The sequence below is a fragment of the Lepidothrix coronata genome, unplaced genomic scaffold (assembly GCF_001604755.1).
Source record: "Lepidothrix coronata isolate B3197 unplaced genomic scaffold, Lepidothrix_coronata-1.0 Scaffold8, whole genome shotgun sequence".
Classification (NCBI taxonomy): domain Eukaryota; kingdom Metazoa; phylum Chordata; class Aves; order Passeriformes; family Pipridae; genus Lepidothrix; species Lepidothrix coronata.
Window position 1 is genome coordinate 55,179 of NW_016690188.1, and position 15,270 is coordinate 70,448.

Consider the following 15,270-nt stretch of genomic DNA (forward strand, 5'->3'; position numbering starts at 1 on the left):
GGGAGAAAAAAAAAGATTTAAAAACAGCAAACAACTTTATAAACCTGAATTGGAAGTCAATTATGTTATCCTCTAAGGTAGGAAAAAATTCTATAGGTTTAAAAAAGTGATTTATCCACACAACACATGAGAAAGAATCTAATTTCTATTTATTGAGAAGTTTCATGAAAAGCCAAAGTAACAATCTATTTCAGTAGCTTAAGTCATAAGATCAATTTCCACCTAATGACTAAACATCATCTACTGTCTTCAAACCTAATCTTTTCCTTTAGGATCATAGGAAGAAAATCCCAAAAGCATTGATGTGTCGAATATAAATTTCACAGTCCTCTTTTTCGTACAATCTAATCAAAGCAATTAAATAAAGTATTTGTTGTTCATTCTGTATTTGTTTGATGTTTGATCACGAGTTGAGAATCATTGCTTCAACATAACTTTTCAACCGCAAATACAAACCCAATACCACTTTTCTCCAGTACCCAATAAAATCTTTGCATGATAATGAATTTGAGATTATGAAAAAAAACCCTTTTTTTTAGATAAGCGAATATATATTAATATACTTTCAATAAAAATATTATAAGAAGTTTTACCAAGCAGTATTTTAAGGGAACTTCCCAGTCTGACCATTTACAAGACTCTGTCAGTCACACTCCCAGCATCAGAGATTTTCACTGCTGTGACTGGAGCCAGATAAATTCCCCAACAGGTAAATCACCTTTCTTAAAGAAAAGTGGTATCAACTTTGTATTTTCATGTAGTTAGTATTTAAAATGAGAATGAAATGTTGTTCTGGAATGGCTCACAGGCATCCTGATAGGAGGCGTATCTATGTATCTCTATGCTGCCACTGCATAGCTCTGCAACATCCACACAGGATGTAATTATTTATCCCATCCTGCAAATAGCCTTGTTTCAAAGGAGACTCAGTGGTAGGCAGAGAGCCTGGCTAGGTCTCCAGCTAGCTGTGCCAGGACTCAGCCTCCTCCATGAATGAAACAGAAACCCAAATGCTCACAAGCTGAGGCAGTTCTTAAAATGGCATCTGGTTTCTTAGTCAGTCCCATTTGTTTCCTCAGCCAGGAAGGTGGATCATCCAAGAGAGATCTGGCCACAGGGAATCCACAGAGTCAGTCTGAGCAGTCAAGCCAAAGAGGCTGCACTGCTGCCATCAGTGTGTACTGCTTGTGTAGTACACAAGGGTACTGCCATCAGTACCCTTGTGTACTGCTCAAGGGTGCCCTTCAGCTGTTTGACTCCAGATCTCCCACTCAAGATCAACAAGGTAGGTACAGAAGAATAAGGCCTGATGGCACAGCAGTGTTTACTAACAGCACATGCCACAGAAAGCTTTCCTAGTCTTTCATGAACGAGAACAAGTATGTTCTTTGGTAGACTTTGCATGAGATTTGTCATCTTAAACAAAAATGTGCTTTGCTTCTCACTCTCTAAAAGAAGCAGAGCTTTTCAGACTAGCAGTAGCTGACAATACCCATTGGACTAGACATTTTGAGACTCCATGCTAATGGCAGCAGGATATCTAGCTCTAATATCTCTGCTAACTTCTAGAAAACTTCAGAGCTCTAAGTCAAAAGCCTCCTTCCAGTTTTCCAATTATGTTCTGATGGCTAGTTTATCTCAATTTCTCTTCTACCAGTGTTGATATCACTGAACTCAAAGAGCTGGTCTGTCTATACACCCCACAAATGTTTATAAACAGCAACACTCCTCCCTCCTAGCCTTCATTTTACTAGTTTAAGCAAAGCATGCTCTGTTAGTACCTTCCATAGCCTTGGCTATCCTAATGGTTCTCCAAGTCTATTTGTATTCATAGAATTGTAGTAAGAAAACGAAGTATACTAGTAATGCTTTCATATCTTTAACTCAAGTTTCCTACTACTGCACTTGATACTTTACAGCCTATAGTTTGTAGAGTATATAAAATTAATAATATTCATTAGTTCATGTTCTAATTGAGATAGAAAGGCAAGTTTTCTCCTATGTCACCCTCCACACTTCAATCCAAGATTATAAAGCCATTTCTTAATGCTCTTAGTCTCTAAATGTATTAATTTACAATTATACTGAAGTAATTACACATTACTCAAAGACTTTTTTGCAAGATATTCTGGTCCTCCTTCAAACTTAAAGTAACTTCCACCTTTGTATTACCAGATTTCTTTAGCAGTCTTATAAGTATGTAACAATATCAGTCCCAAGATCAGATTTTAAGCAGTACTGATATCTTTCCATCCTAAGTTACTTGTTCAGCACACTCACATTTTATAATTAAGAAGCTGAGTTCCTTTTACTGTTTCCTTATATACTGGATGCCTTCTTCAGTTTCAGTGATTTCCTGTCATCAAATGCTGAGGTTCAGAAAATCTATTGCAATTTCTTGTCCCTTTACTTACAGACTATTTTAGCATAAACTACATTGATAAATTCACAATTCAACTGTTTCACTATTCAATCACAGCATACCTTTAATTGCTTCCTTTCTCAAGTTATAATCTAGAACTTTAGACACTTCTGAAATCAAGCTTAAAGTTTTTAGCTGCATGAATCACTTTCTTCCTCGTCTTAAATGAAGGTGCTACAGATCATGAACAAAATTTAGTATTGCCCTTTATCAGGGAAGTCAGCACTATCTATCTCCTTCTTGTGTTCAGAACAAAGTACTGCATGCAATCATTAATCAAGTGTTTGCATGTTCTATCTTACTAGATTTAAATGTATGCATTTTAAATAAATATTTAGAAGGTCATAGATTTATTTTTAATGGATTATATTTTTCATTAAAACTCACAAATAGCAGGGGACTCCCTTCCTAAATCTCAGAATAATTAGACATACAGAGCATTATCAACCACTTTAATGCAGCCATTTATTGAAATGAAACAGATAAGTTCTGCTAAACTTGCTTTCACTAATTGTCAAATGACAACATAAAGGTATTTAAAACTGAAGTTAGCTTTTTGTTTACCTGTGACGTTCATTCTCTTGCAATAAGGATACTTGATTTTTCTCACACATAATTCTCAGACACTAAATTTCTAATTATGATAGCTATATTTTGTTTACAAATTGCACAGTTCTCAAGGATGCTTTACAAATTTTTAAAATCCATATGAAAATAAAACAGAAGAACATTTCTAGTACATATGAAATAATCATGCATTATAAGACTATTCTATATATGCAAAATCTCCTTAGACAACTCTCATTTCTGTGATAAACATAAAAAAGTCTACAAATATGGAGTGCATAAATTAGATTTTAACTTAAAATTGTGGGAGGAAAGGACTCCTTGGGTTTGTGCTTTTATGCATATATAGTATAGACGCACATATATATGAGGACATCTCCCAGAGTGTAAAACTGCAGTTTCTCTTGACTGAATTGGTAGTTGGCCAAGAGACATCCTGAAAAGTAAAACTGAGACAAAGAGGGCATTACCATGGGGCAGAACAGTTATCAGACACCTGCCTCTACTGTCTTTTTCCTTCCAAAAACAGGTCTATCCAAAGCAAACGTTACACCATAGGTCCTCTTCTCTGAAACTAGACACTTGTTTGCTTTCTGGCCAAGAACATCCAGGTACAACAGGCCAAAAACTCAGATTTCAGACCTCTAAGCATTTGGCACAAGCTCTTTCCAGGGCTACATTTCAACTGCAGCTGCCTGAGCTCCCATCTCAAACCTTCTCCATTGGTTTCAATTAATCAGATAAACCAGCACCACAGAAGCACAGCTTTGCTAAATCTCGGCATTGAGGAATAAGGCAGGCCAAACAAGGGAGTATGACTTCAAAGTTTTCCACTGATGCAAGGGGAACAAACTCAACTCTAGTTAATCCTTTCAGGATAACCTAAGTTGTACATTGACACACATTGACATAGCAATTCTGGCTATACCCAAATGTCGTTAGAATAAATGCTACAGCAATAAGCAAGGCAAAATACTGATTTTACACTGCAGTAGTCATAGCTCCTTTTATACTTTCATTGTTTACTCTTCTCCTTACATAAAGGTTCATTTTTCCCCAGAGAGATGTTATAAAACTCAAGCTGCCTGAATTGCTAATGGACTTATTTCAAAGTTAATTAGTTTAATTTCAGAATCTGGTCTGCTACATCTCTATCTGCTAGGAGCAGATCTGTAGGGAGAATCAACTAACTATACGTGTTCCAGAATTGTTATTGCTGTTTTAACTTTGCAGTGGGGCCGAATGACCGTTTGTGGGTGGTGTGCATTCTGTGCAACCCTAGAGCTCATCTTCTGGTGCATTTTCTTCTAAAAGGAAGGTAGTTCCTCTGTTTTCAAGCAATCTCACAATGCAATCCAACACACAATACACAAAAAGGATCAGATTTGCTTTGAAGGTACCCTACTCATGCTCTGTAAACACACCCTGTAACTCCTCCAAAGCAGACTCCCCTTTTTCTTGCAGTACTGATGTTCAGTGATCAAAGTATCAAGAAAGTTTCTCTTAAATTTAAGAGAGCTTTGAACTCTATTTTTTTCCTTTTTACACCCAGTAGTTGGTAACATTTTCAGCATGTCCAAAGATAGTCCGTTTAACTCTCTAAAAAATGTGGAACTGTTCACAATCCTTTCAGTTATTCCGAATTTTTACACCTGTTACAGAAGTTTTAACTGTTTGGAAATCTCTGTGCTCCTTTACAGCCTAGACAATCTAAGACACAGTGTTCCCAGTATCAAAGAGAATTTGCTGGCTGTGAATACATTCAGCAGAAGCATCGTTCTATAAACTTCTTAAATAGGTCAACTAGTGCAAGAGCCACCACTTTTGTCTCGGTGGAGTCCTCATTCCTCTTTTACCTGCACCTAGCAAAGAAAAAGAGATCAAGTGAGCAGTTAAAAGGCATGTTTTTTTCCTCCCTGAATTACATCCAAGCCTGTAACTGCAGGCATCAACACATTCTGCTATATAATACAGATAAATTAGCCAGTAATGGGACAGTGTAATAAGATGTAATAATCATAAAGGAATCACTCTTTAGCAAAAACTTCAGCCTCCCTTACATTGCCTGAATAGTTTAAATTAACCAGATTTCACATAAATATTAAATTTTCTTCCTATATGAGACCAACCATCTCAGAAACATTTAACATTACTAGCATTATTTAAAAACTGCTTTCATTTAAAAAGACCCACTACATTTAACAAGTACATTTTTTGCTAAATGCAATGCCTGATAAAAATAAAAAAAAACTTACATAAATTATTTGCTTTCCAAATCCAAAAGTTATTATTGTCATAGCTTTATTCTATATTGGTATGACTAACAGCCAGCTGCAAGTATCTACAAGATCCTTTTATTACATTCCACAAAATTCATCTTATAATCAGAGGATCCTACTTTTCACTCAAATAATTTTTCTATCCCCAAAAATACAGTATTTTCTTTTCTCAGAATACTTGTTTTAAACATGAAATGTTCTTCAGAGCTGCTCCTTCCACAATATCCACAAGATGTCACCATTGTAAAAGAAAGAAACCCCATGTTGTAAAAGGAAATTCCAGAGTTTATGTTCTGAACCATAGATTTTAATTATTATACTTCCCAATCAATTCAGTTCAATGATTTGTTGTTATATAATATAGGCACTAAACGTATTCAACAAAAAAAATGGGAATAAAAAACAAAACATAAAACTGTTTTCAAAATCAGAGAGAACGAGACCCTGTAGTCACTTTGAATTACTAAACAAGGAAAAACTTGTCAGACAGCAAGACCATTAAAATAAGTAGAGAAATTTATGATTCTAGCAGTGTAAATGACTTACACAGAAGATACTATCAGTGTAGAAACTATAGAAAATGTAAATGCAAATAAATAAAGAAATAGACTTGAGAAGCAAGTAGTCTCCCAGAGAGCTCAAGGAAAGTCTGGTATTATTTTTTATTTAGTAAGGAAATACAATTATGTAGCCAAGCCGGTTCATCTGTGACAGAATAAAAAAGAAAAATAATTTAAATCTATATAGGTTCAGTGAAAATCCAAGGAACAATGAAGGAAATTATATCATCCTGTGCACTGTAGGAAAGATTGAGAAGCCAGTATGTACAGAAATGCTAAGTGAAAGGAAGGTACTAACAGAAGAAGTTAGACTTTTAATTTTATTTAGTGCTCAAAGCTTCTAAGGAAGTTTTTAGCACTGTAACTGAAGGCATAGACTAAAATTAATTTCCAAAGATTTGTGACATTTCCCCATTTTGAACACAGGGATCTGAAATTGCAAGGAATCCATGCACAGTTAAAAGGATGATATTCTTGCTACAAATTCTATTCAGAACTTCCTTACAGAGATCAAGCTTTCAGGATCTTTCTGTGCATTACAATCCTGGTGCATTCTAAAGGACTCAGTAACAAGTCTACACTATTTCCATTCAGTGACCATATAGCTAAACCACTTCCCTTCTGTGGGTGCACTGACTGCCTTTTAATGAACAACTCATTAATTATTAAGAAGAGAAATGTATTAAATCTTATCGTGTCTTTGGAGTAATAGGTGTGACAGCTAATAGTAGTAAAAAAGTCATTTCCTTTGACAGGCAAAAATAAACAGCAATAAAACAGAAGTAGAGGCAGGAAGTCATAGGAAGAGGGCATATCAGATAAGTAATCTGGAGGTATTTTAGTGTTTCTGTTAAGAGAAGAATGGCAATTTCAATTCATAGCAAGCTAATCCAATTGAGACTTGTAAGAGAAGTGGTAAAGGATAAAAACAAAATTCACAAACATCTAGCATAATTATAGTCAGTGAATTAAACATTTAGGATCTTAAATAATTTATCTGTAATGAGAAACAATTATTTATGGAACTGGGAATAAACTACAGCATATGCTTAAAGTACATCCATTAGTCCACAGTACATGTCCACACATAACTCTTGTACTGTCATAAAAAAGCAGTTTACCCTCCTTTTTCATTGAGAGGTTCATACAAATAATACCCAACCAAAAACCAGACAGTGGATACTCACTTCAGGAAGCACTAAAAATCTGATGAGATGATATGACATTAAAAGATGGAGGAATAAAATCAAACCTATCTAGACATTTAAAAACAGAATAGAAAATTAGGCTGTGGAGGAATTTAGTCTTCAGAAGTACTCACAACTCTTTAGTAATTACTGTCATTATTTTTTTCAAATTAATGATCCAAAAAGAAAAATGCCCAACACAAGAAAGTCCAGGTCACATATTTCTGCTGTACCTTCAGACAGAAAATATCAAAGCTGTTAGCCTTTCATGACATTAAATTACCCATACCTATATCCACACGGAAATTTATTCCAGAAACCAGTATTTCATCTGTGTTCGTTCTTTAGAGAGGCCAATGTGTATGCTACATAGGATGCATTAAAAGCAGATTTTTAAATAGATTGACTTGATTCCACATAACAAAACCTTACCTTGCCAGCTATCATTGCAAACACACAGCTTCTCTCCTGTCAAATCACAGTATCCGTGATCTGGACTGCCACAGTTGGCTTTACAGTATGGAATATCACAGGCTTCTCCTTTCCAATACTTGTCACACTCACAGTATACCCGGCTTGGTACAGACACACTGGTTGTACACTTCCCATGTTCTGAGCAGTTATTAGGACAGGAATTAATTCTGGGGAGAAAAAAAGAAAAAGTAAAATATAAGGAATGACGAGTCGAGATGACAGTGGTTTTATCTGACAGTACTCCAACAACATTTGCTAGATAAAGTACTTTTTACCATGAAAAATTTCTATTTTCTGATAAAACACAAGTCTAATGGTGATTTTACAGGCAAATGAGTTCAAAAGTGTTTATCCAGGCTTACATACAGAGTCTGTGATGCAGCCAGGGTCACAAATATCTTGCACTGTAACAAGTATTGACATTAAGCAGGAGGACAGGCCCTGCCTGGGCAGACCACCACCTATTTTTTTTCCTCTGTTCCAGTATCAGTACTCTAATCAGTCCTTTCAAATGCTTATTATCTCTAGGAACAAGCCCACTGGAAGTGACTGAGCTTAAACTCTCCACCACAGGCTTACAATTTAAAGGGTTTTTCTGAGTAGCTTTGTTCCATACTATAAAACAGATGTCTAACATCTGAGGGGAATAAAACAGGAAAAACAATGTAAGGAAAAATACAAGATGCAAATCTAATATCCCAAAACTACCTACAGGTCGCACTGCATGCTTTGAAGCATTAATAACAGAGCCACCTTAACTCTGCCTCCTTAACTCTGCAGTCAGAGTTGCAAAACCAAGAAAGCTTAGGCTGAAAGAAGTCTGTGACTATTATGGGAATTAGTGTTTCTGTGATACACCCTACCAAACACTGAGATCACAGGCAATCGGACTGCAAAATTAAGCAAAGTGGTTCCAGAAATGCAAGCAACTCCTTGGAGATGAGGGGAGATGGAGGATGTTGGAAGTATGTGGGTCCAAGAGATTCCATGAACAGAGTCCCAGGTGGTATGTGCCTGCTGAAGTCCAAAAAGGATTTGAAACCTTTTTTGATGACTCATAGCAAAGGGTTGGGTTGAAACTCAGAATAAATTGTTATTGCATAAAAACTGCTGATGTTAACACAAAGAACTCCCTGTAGATGTGAGATGGATACTGGTCATAGCCTTCCTTGCTCTTTCTGAATGAAGAAAGGACTGTGAAAAGTTAGCAAACAATTGTTTGAGGCTGGTCTTTGACAAAATGTAGTTGTGGTAGGACTGTGAGCAGATATGTTTTTGTTTTCTATACACTACTAAAATAGAAAATCCCACATCTGAACTGCAAACATCCTGGGCTTTGCCTGGTAACACACATGGCATTAAAGCCATTTATGGCATTAACTGCTGCACGTTACAGCTGTGAGGAACCTCTCCCCCCACTTCACAGGGAAACTGTTCTGCAGGGAGATGAATGGTTCAGTTTTTCCAGCACTCTGAAAGTAGACAAATTCCCACTCCAAGAGGTTCATTAAGGATTCAAATGAAATGAGAAAAATTGGATCAGCAGAATTAGAAGCAAGACGCCTGACTCCAAGGAACACGAAATTCACTCAGACTGTTGTGGAGTAACTACTGTTGTTTGCAACTGGCATGGCACCTTAAATCACAGATTTTGTGCTTCTGTCTTTCCCAAAATAAAGGAATAGGAGCGGTCCATCAAGATGAAGTGGAAAATCAACGAAGGAAAAGGGTAACAGAAGCAGAGTGCAATAGATCAGTAACAGAAACAAAATTAATGCAGCCATAAAAAGTAATTGTAGGTACTTCTTTATCATAAAAATCATTACTGTTGGCTTATTAAAAAATATATATTTTAAAAGTATCCATTGCAATAGAAGAAACACAAGATCAGAGTACATAAAATTTCATGAGTTATATATGTAATGGAATTAAAAACTGGCAGGTTTTTTCATTTATTTTAAATCTTCCCAAAAAATTAGGCAATGATATGCAGCATGCACCACATTACCAAGTAATAAAAGAATGCAGAGCACATACTCTCATTCCTTAAGAATGCCATGTCATATTGCCATTTGCTCCCAAGACAAATAAAAAAAAGTGCAATAAAAGCTTCAGGGATAACTGAAAAATGTATCTAATTACACTAGAGAAGTCTGCCAGGTGATTGCATTTTACTGATGTCAACAGACAAAAATTAAAAATACTCAGTCTTCTAGACTGCCATTTCCAATGCAATATATTTCGTGAGGTTTCCTAAACTCTGAATAGCCATTTATTATCTGGTCAAAGGTAGGCAAGCTGCAAATTACAGGAACAATCTTTCCATAGACAATTTAACAAGTACCTCTGCCAAGAGCAAAGCTATGGTCAGAAGCACAAATAGGAAATTTAAATTAATAAAGAATATGAAAAAAATATTACATGTACTTCCACATAAGAAATGCAGTGCTGGCCACCACATCCCAGTAACTGGTATTTCAGAATCTGAAAGAATTGAGAGAAAAGAACAGGTATATCTTCAATCATGGAAAAACTACCACATAAAGAAACAGGTCCAAGAGGACCAAGCAATCCCCTCTTGACCTAAAGCATCCAGTATGAAGAGCGTTGCATTATGTGTCACAAGCATGTCCCAAATGAGACAGCAATTGAGATCAACAGTGGGTACATAAAGAAGGAAGAGGTTCAGATCCATTGGATGCATCTTCAGAACTGCTGACACAGAAAAGGAGACCGGAATAAAGCACAGTTATATCAGATTAGACTCCGCCATCAGAGGAACTGAAAGACGGACAGAGTAGATAAGAACTGTGAAGGCAGAATGCAAACTGAGATGGAAAACAGGAAGGGAAAGTACCTGAGAAGTAGAGAAGAAATGGAATAAAATCTTTGTGGCTGGCACAAAAGCCAAAGTAGAATTTCAGTGGAGGTTTCATAAACCACAGAAGTATATTCAGCAAGAAAAATCCCGATCCTAGTTCAAGAGAAGGGAATTGACATGACAGCAGATATAATCTCCCTTCTATTCCATATGACAACTACATGTGTTGGATAAACACTGGAAGAGATACATTTTAGTTCCATATGGCATAAGAAAAACATACTCTTGGAATGGCCATGTGGCTTCACTCAAAACAATACACTCTATCTCTGAGATTTTTTTCCCCCTAACTTGTACCTTAATAACTTACTACAACCCTGGCTCCCTGGTTTTAGGAACACACCACTAAGTATAACCATTATGCCATTGAAAAAAAACAAAAGTCACTACATATTAAAAAAATACTTACGAATAAAAAATGTTAAATCCCGTTAGGTTATAAGCAGCATCACTAAAAAAGTGGAGCAATGCATAGCCAGATGTAGTAACTACTTCAGGAACAGTTTCATTTCCACGCACTTCAGGGACTATTAGACCACTGGAAAAGAAAATGGGAAAAATGCTTATAAGTAATCCTTGGGAGAGAAGGGGGGGGCGGGAAGGAAGGAGGGAATTAGCTATTCTGGTGGTTAACTATATAAGCAAGATGGTGCCTAAATATAATTTGAGAACTTCTTTTTAAAAAAACAAATCATAAAATGTGTATAAAACTTGTCCATGGTAAGATAGGGGTTTCCAGGAAAAATGCCAGTGTTTAAGCATTAACACTCCAATGTTAGCAGTAAGTACAAGTCACAAAACGGATTTACGCTCTGATCACCTAACCAAAGATGTAAGGCTTTAGAACTCATCCTAATATAACTCTACATACATATTCCCATATTATTAATAAAAGAAAGCAAGCTAGTTAACATATTAGAGCCTCTAATATTATTTTTTCCCCAGTAACTAAAAATGTTCATACTTGGACTAAAAGATTCATAAATACACTCACCTAAATACAGCTATTAAAGGTGCATATATCGAATCTCCATCATATACATACATATGGTCCCAACTACATTCTGTGGCAAAGTGATTAAATCTTAATCTTAGTATCGCATTTGGGCTGAAAAAAAATAGAACATCCATGTAAAACATTATTTACAGAATTATTGAGCTCATAAGATAAAGAACTTACAGTAAAATTGATCATGCCAGCATAACTCTATTAAAACATTTTGAGTAATAATAATAACCAAACATTTCAAGGTGTTAAATAACAAAAGTCAGAGCAAGCAAATATTTCACTTTATCTTAAAAAAAACCAAAAATAACATATTCAGTCCAAGTCTAATAATCCCTAAAGTTAATAAGAGACTTAAATTTATCAGATTTTATTAGTATTCAGAACCACAAATTTAGAGCAATCAATATATCTTATTTTAATATACTAGTTTTAGTTTACAATGTCAGGACTATGAAGTTTAAAGAATCTTTCAAGAAAAAAAAATTACCTACACATCCTCATTCCAGTATTCTACTAGTTATTGAAAATCTTAAACCACAAATCTAAAATAGCAAGCAATATTAGTGCAAGTGCCTGCCCCCACCCTCTCCCAACACCTGGGAGTCAAATTTCACTAATTTTTGGCTGAGATCCAGATAGATCTGTAAACTTTCTGAAAGGAGACTTCTTATGTATTGCAAAATTACCGATACATATTCCATGAAACATAATGATTATTTTCTTTTATGTCTCCCCGCTTCTGACAGGTTTGAGTGCAATTTGTCAGTTTGGAAAACGTGGGTTTTTTGTGACAGGTCCTTTGAGAGAACTCTCTGTTCATTTTTTAAGAAAGAGTATTTTATATATGTGACTTCCTTGTATGTTGACATTTTGCACTGTGTTACTGGTTGCTTTACTCTCTCACATACTGTGCAACACACTGTGTCCTCCAGCTGCCCACTCCATCTCTGGTGAAGAGGAGGAACGGAGTGAAGACCAGCTCCAAAGCAGAGTTTGCCTGTGCTCCTGAGGCATGTTTCCACGTTAGCACAGTGTAGTGCAGTGCAAACATTCCTGAGCCAGCTTGGGTAAAAAGAGAAGTCTAGCTAGGGCAGAGAGATATTCAGCTACAGCCTGGTCAGCTAGATATTGAAGCTTCTATTTAAATAATTTTGCAAATTATCCATAACTTCACTGTGTTTAAATTATTATCTGCATATGAGTAGAACAAAATTAGATCAGATACTATACTTTTACCTTTTCTGATACCTTTACTGAACTTTTACCTTTGTTTTTTACTTTACTTTTAACTTAGATATCTGCTACAGAGCAGATATCTATGGTAATTGAGATTATGACAACACAGAAATACAGAACAGGTTAATTTTCTTCCAGAATGTTAGTAGAACTCAGAACTAGAGTCAGCAAAATCCTGACCCACATCCAGAGGGGGAAGAGTCCCACTGAGATGCAACCAGTTTGTGCTTTTAACAGTTAGTCATACTAATGCATGTGTCTCATTATTTCTTTGGGCATGTCTGTGTGTTTCTGTGCTGCACAAACTGAAAAATTAGAAACAGATGAGACATCTAAACTGTGGGCACAAAATTGTTTTGAAATTAAGTACATGAGGAATACTAGAATGCCAAAGAAAATACTTTATAGAAGCACTAACTTTTGAGCAACATGTAACTGAATAAGCGTTCTGTACTTGAGACCATTCCTGATTTACCACTGATATGAGTTAAATAAGATTGGTAAGATAATGAGTGAAATAATGGGATTCTGTAACTACATGTAGAACTTATGTAAAGGTAATCAAACATGCAACAAATTTATCATTGGGTTTTGAGAGCTTGCAGCACTGGCCAAATTCCAACGTCAGCCTAACTTTTGCCAGCAATTTGAATGGGAATGGAATTTGGCCAACTCTGAGGAATCCTGAAAATCCTACTTCTTTTATTTTTTTTTTTTCTTTATAACATTTAAACAAGAACAAAACAAACAAAGACCAAAACTGTTTATATTGTATCCACATGCAGTTTCTACTTCAGGAGTTCTTTCAACCTCTAGAATACACAGTACCAAATTGTCAGAAAATCGAAATTATATAAATAAATACTTACTATCCTTCAATTAACCATGTACATTTAGTTTTATATTTATAATTTATGGGTCCATCTGTTAAATATCCAGAAGGTTCTGTTAACCTACAAGAGGAAAAAACAGTGCTGTAATAAACTGGAGACAACACATCAGAACATGCATCATAGACATGCTAACAGAATCTTTCTGGATGGAAAGAAAATTAGAGGTAGGGAAAACAGTAAAGTCTCTTTTCACATTTCTTGTCACATTGTTTGTATTCATAAAAACTTGAATTCTGACTATTCTATATCATTGATTTGCTTTCTTCCCCCAGGCAAGCAGAGGATTTCTATTTTTTCTAATTCAGTAGCAAATAATTTAAATTATCCTTCACACAAAATGTATCCAAGCCAATGTAAAGGGGTTTTGTTTAAAAGTATTATTTTGGTTTGACTTGCTTGTTTACTTTGCCGTTGTCTTGCAAAATACTTCTGAAATTAGATATCAGAAAAGTGTTCTAGATCAAGAAAAATTAAGGCATAAATTTAAATAAGTTTAAATAAGTTTATCTGTAAGCCTCTTCCTCTCTCATTCCTAGTAAATACCCTGTCTCTTCACAGTGGCCTACAGTGGATATGCAGGAAAGAATTTAAATCCCTACAGATACTCCACACAGCTTTACACCACCTTCAGTGACTTCCATCTCAGGGACGCTCTTATTCAGAGGTTGTGCCTTTGGGTTCATGTTTGTCCCAGGAGTTACCGCACATAAACTCACATAAACTTGCAGCATCTAGAAGATGCTGAAGGAATGATTTCCACACATACACAAGACATCTCAACTGTTTTTGTCCTGAGCCTACCTCTTGGTTTCATCTATGTCCTTAGGTCTGGTATTGGATGAAGGGATGAACAATTGTACCCTATTCACATGCTTGATCCCACTCAAAATGTAATGGTCTGTGTTGTTTCCTTCCTTTCCCCCACTGATCCTTTTCCAACCTAAGAAATCCTTGCTCTCTGCCTTTAATGTGTCTTTTCTATTCTCCTAGAGCCATCTGAGCTGCAACACAAAGAGCAGCATATTGTATTCAAGATGCAAGTGAACCACGAATCTGTACAGTAGCAATATTATTTCCATTTTATTCTCTATTCCCATTTAAGATTTTATTTGCTCTTTCAACAACTACTATTCTGATATTTTAAACAGAATAGCTGCTATAACTTTTTTTCTGAGTGATAATAGATAGCTCAATATACACATATAGAATTCATTTAATGTAGAAAGAGAACCTTTTTCATCTGTTCATATATATTACTTTGCATTAATCTTTGCAGTGATAAAATAGCAGATGAAATTCAATAATCTATTAAGATAAAAGCTTTCTGAAAGAGCTTATTATCTTCAGCCCACTGTAACTTCACTAATCCACCCCATTTTCTGCATCCTTTAAGATTATGTTCTATAGTTCAGGTCTTGACATCTCTAGTGGCCTTACTCCTCTGGGAAAACTGACCCTCCTACTTTTTAAAATGTTACAACAATAATAATGAATATAAATACATACTCAAAAAAGCTCATTTTTTTCACTATAGTGTTGAAAGATCATCATTAAGAATAAGTATCACTGAATTAAAAAAAAGGAGGTTTTTTTCTGTTTTATTTCACTACTTTAAATAAATCAATAGACTAGATCTAAATCCAGAGGCAATGCTGAACAAGATGACCAAGTCACAGCTAAATTTTCTCATCAGGAGTCTAGCTGAACAGGAATTCAATATCTGCTATCCTACTATATATGCACCAATTTTAAAAATATTCAT

At 35.5% G+C, this 15,270-nt stretch overlaps 1 protein-coding gene across 1 annotated transcript in view; it reads right to left on the bottom strand.

The window, feature by feature from the left end:
• Nucleotides 1-15,270, bottom strand: part of LOC108509751 (attractin-like protein 1) — a gene marked incomplete at its 3' end in the record, with an annotated part of 104,987 nt that overhangs the window by 53,319 nt on the left and 36,398 nt on the right. The window contains exons 2-5 of the mRNA XM_017839326.1: nt 13,485-13,568; nt 11,365-11,478; nt 10,780-10,908; nt 7,448-7,656 (exon numbers count right to left, since the gene is read on the bottom strand). Coding sequence (XP_017694815.1) covers nt 7,448-7,656; nt 10,780-10,908; nt 11,365-11,478; nt 13,485-13,568 — 536 coding nt within the window. The remainder of the gene's footprint in view (nt 1-7,447; nt 7,657-10,779; nt 10,909-11,364; nt 11,479-13,484; nt 13,569-15,270) is intronic.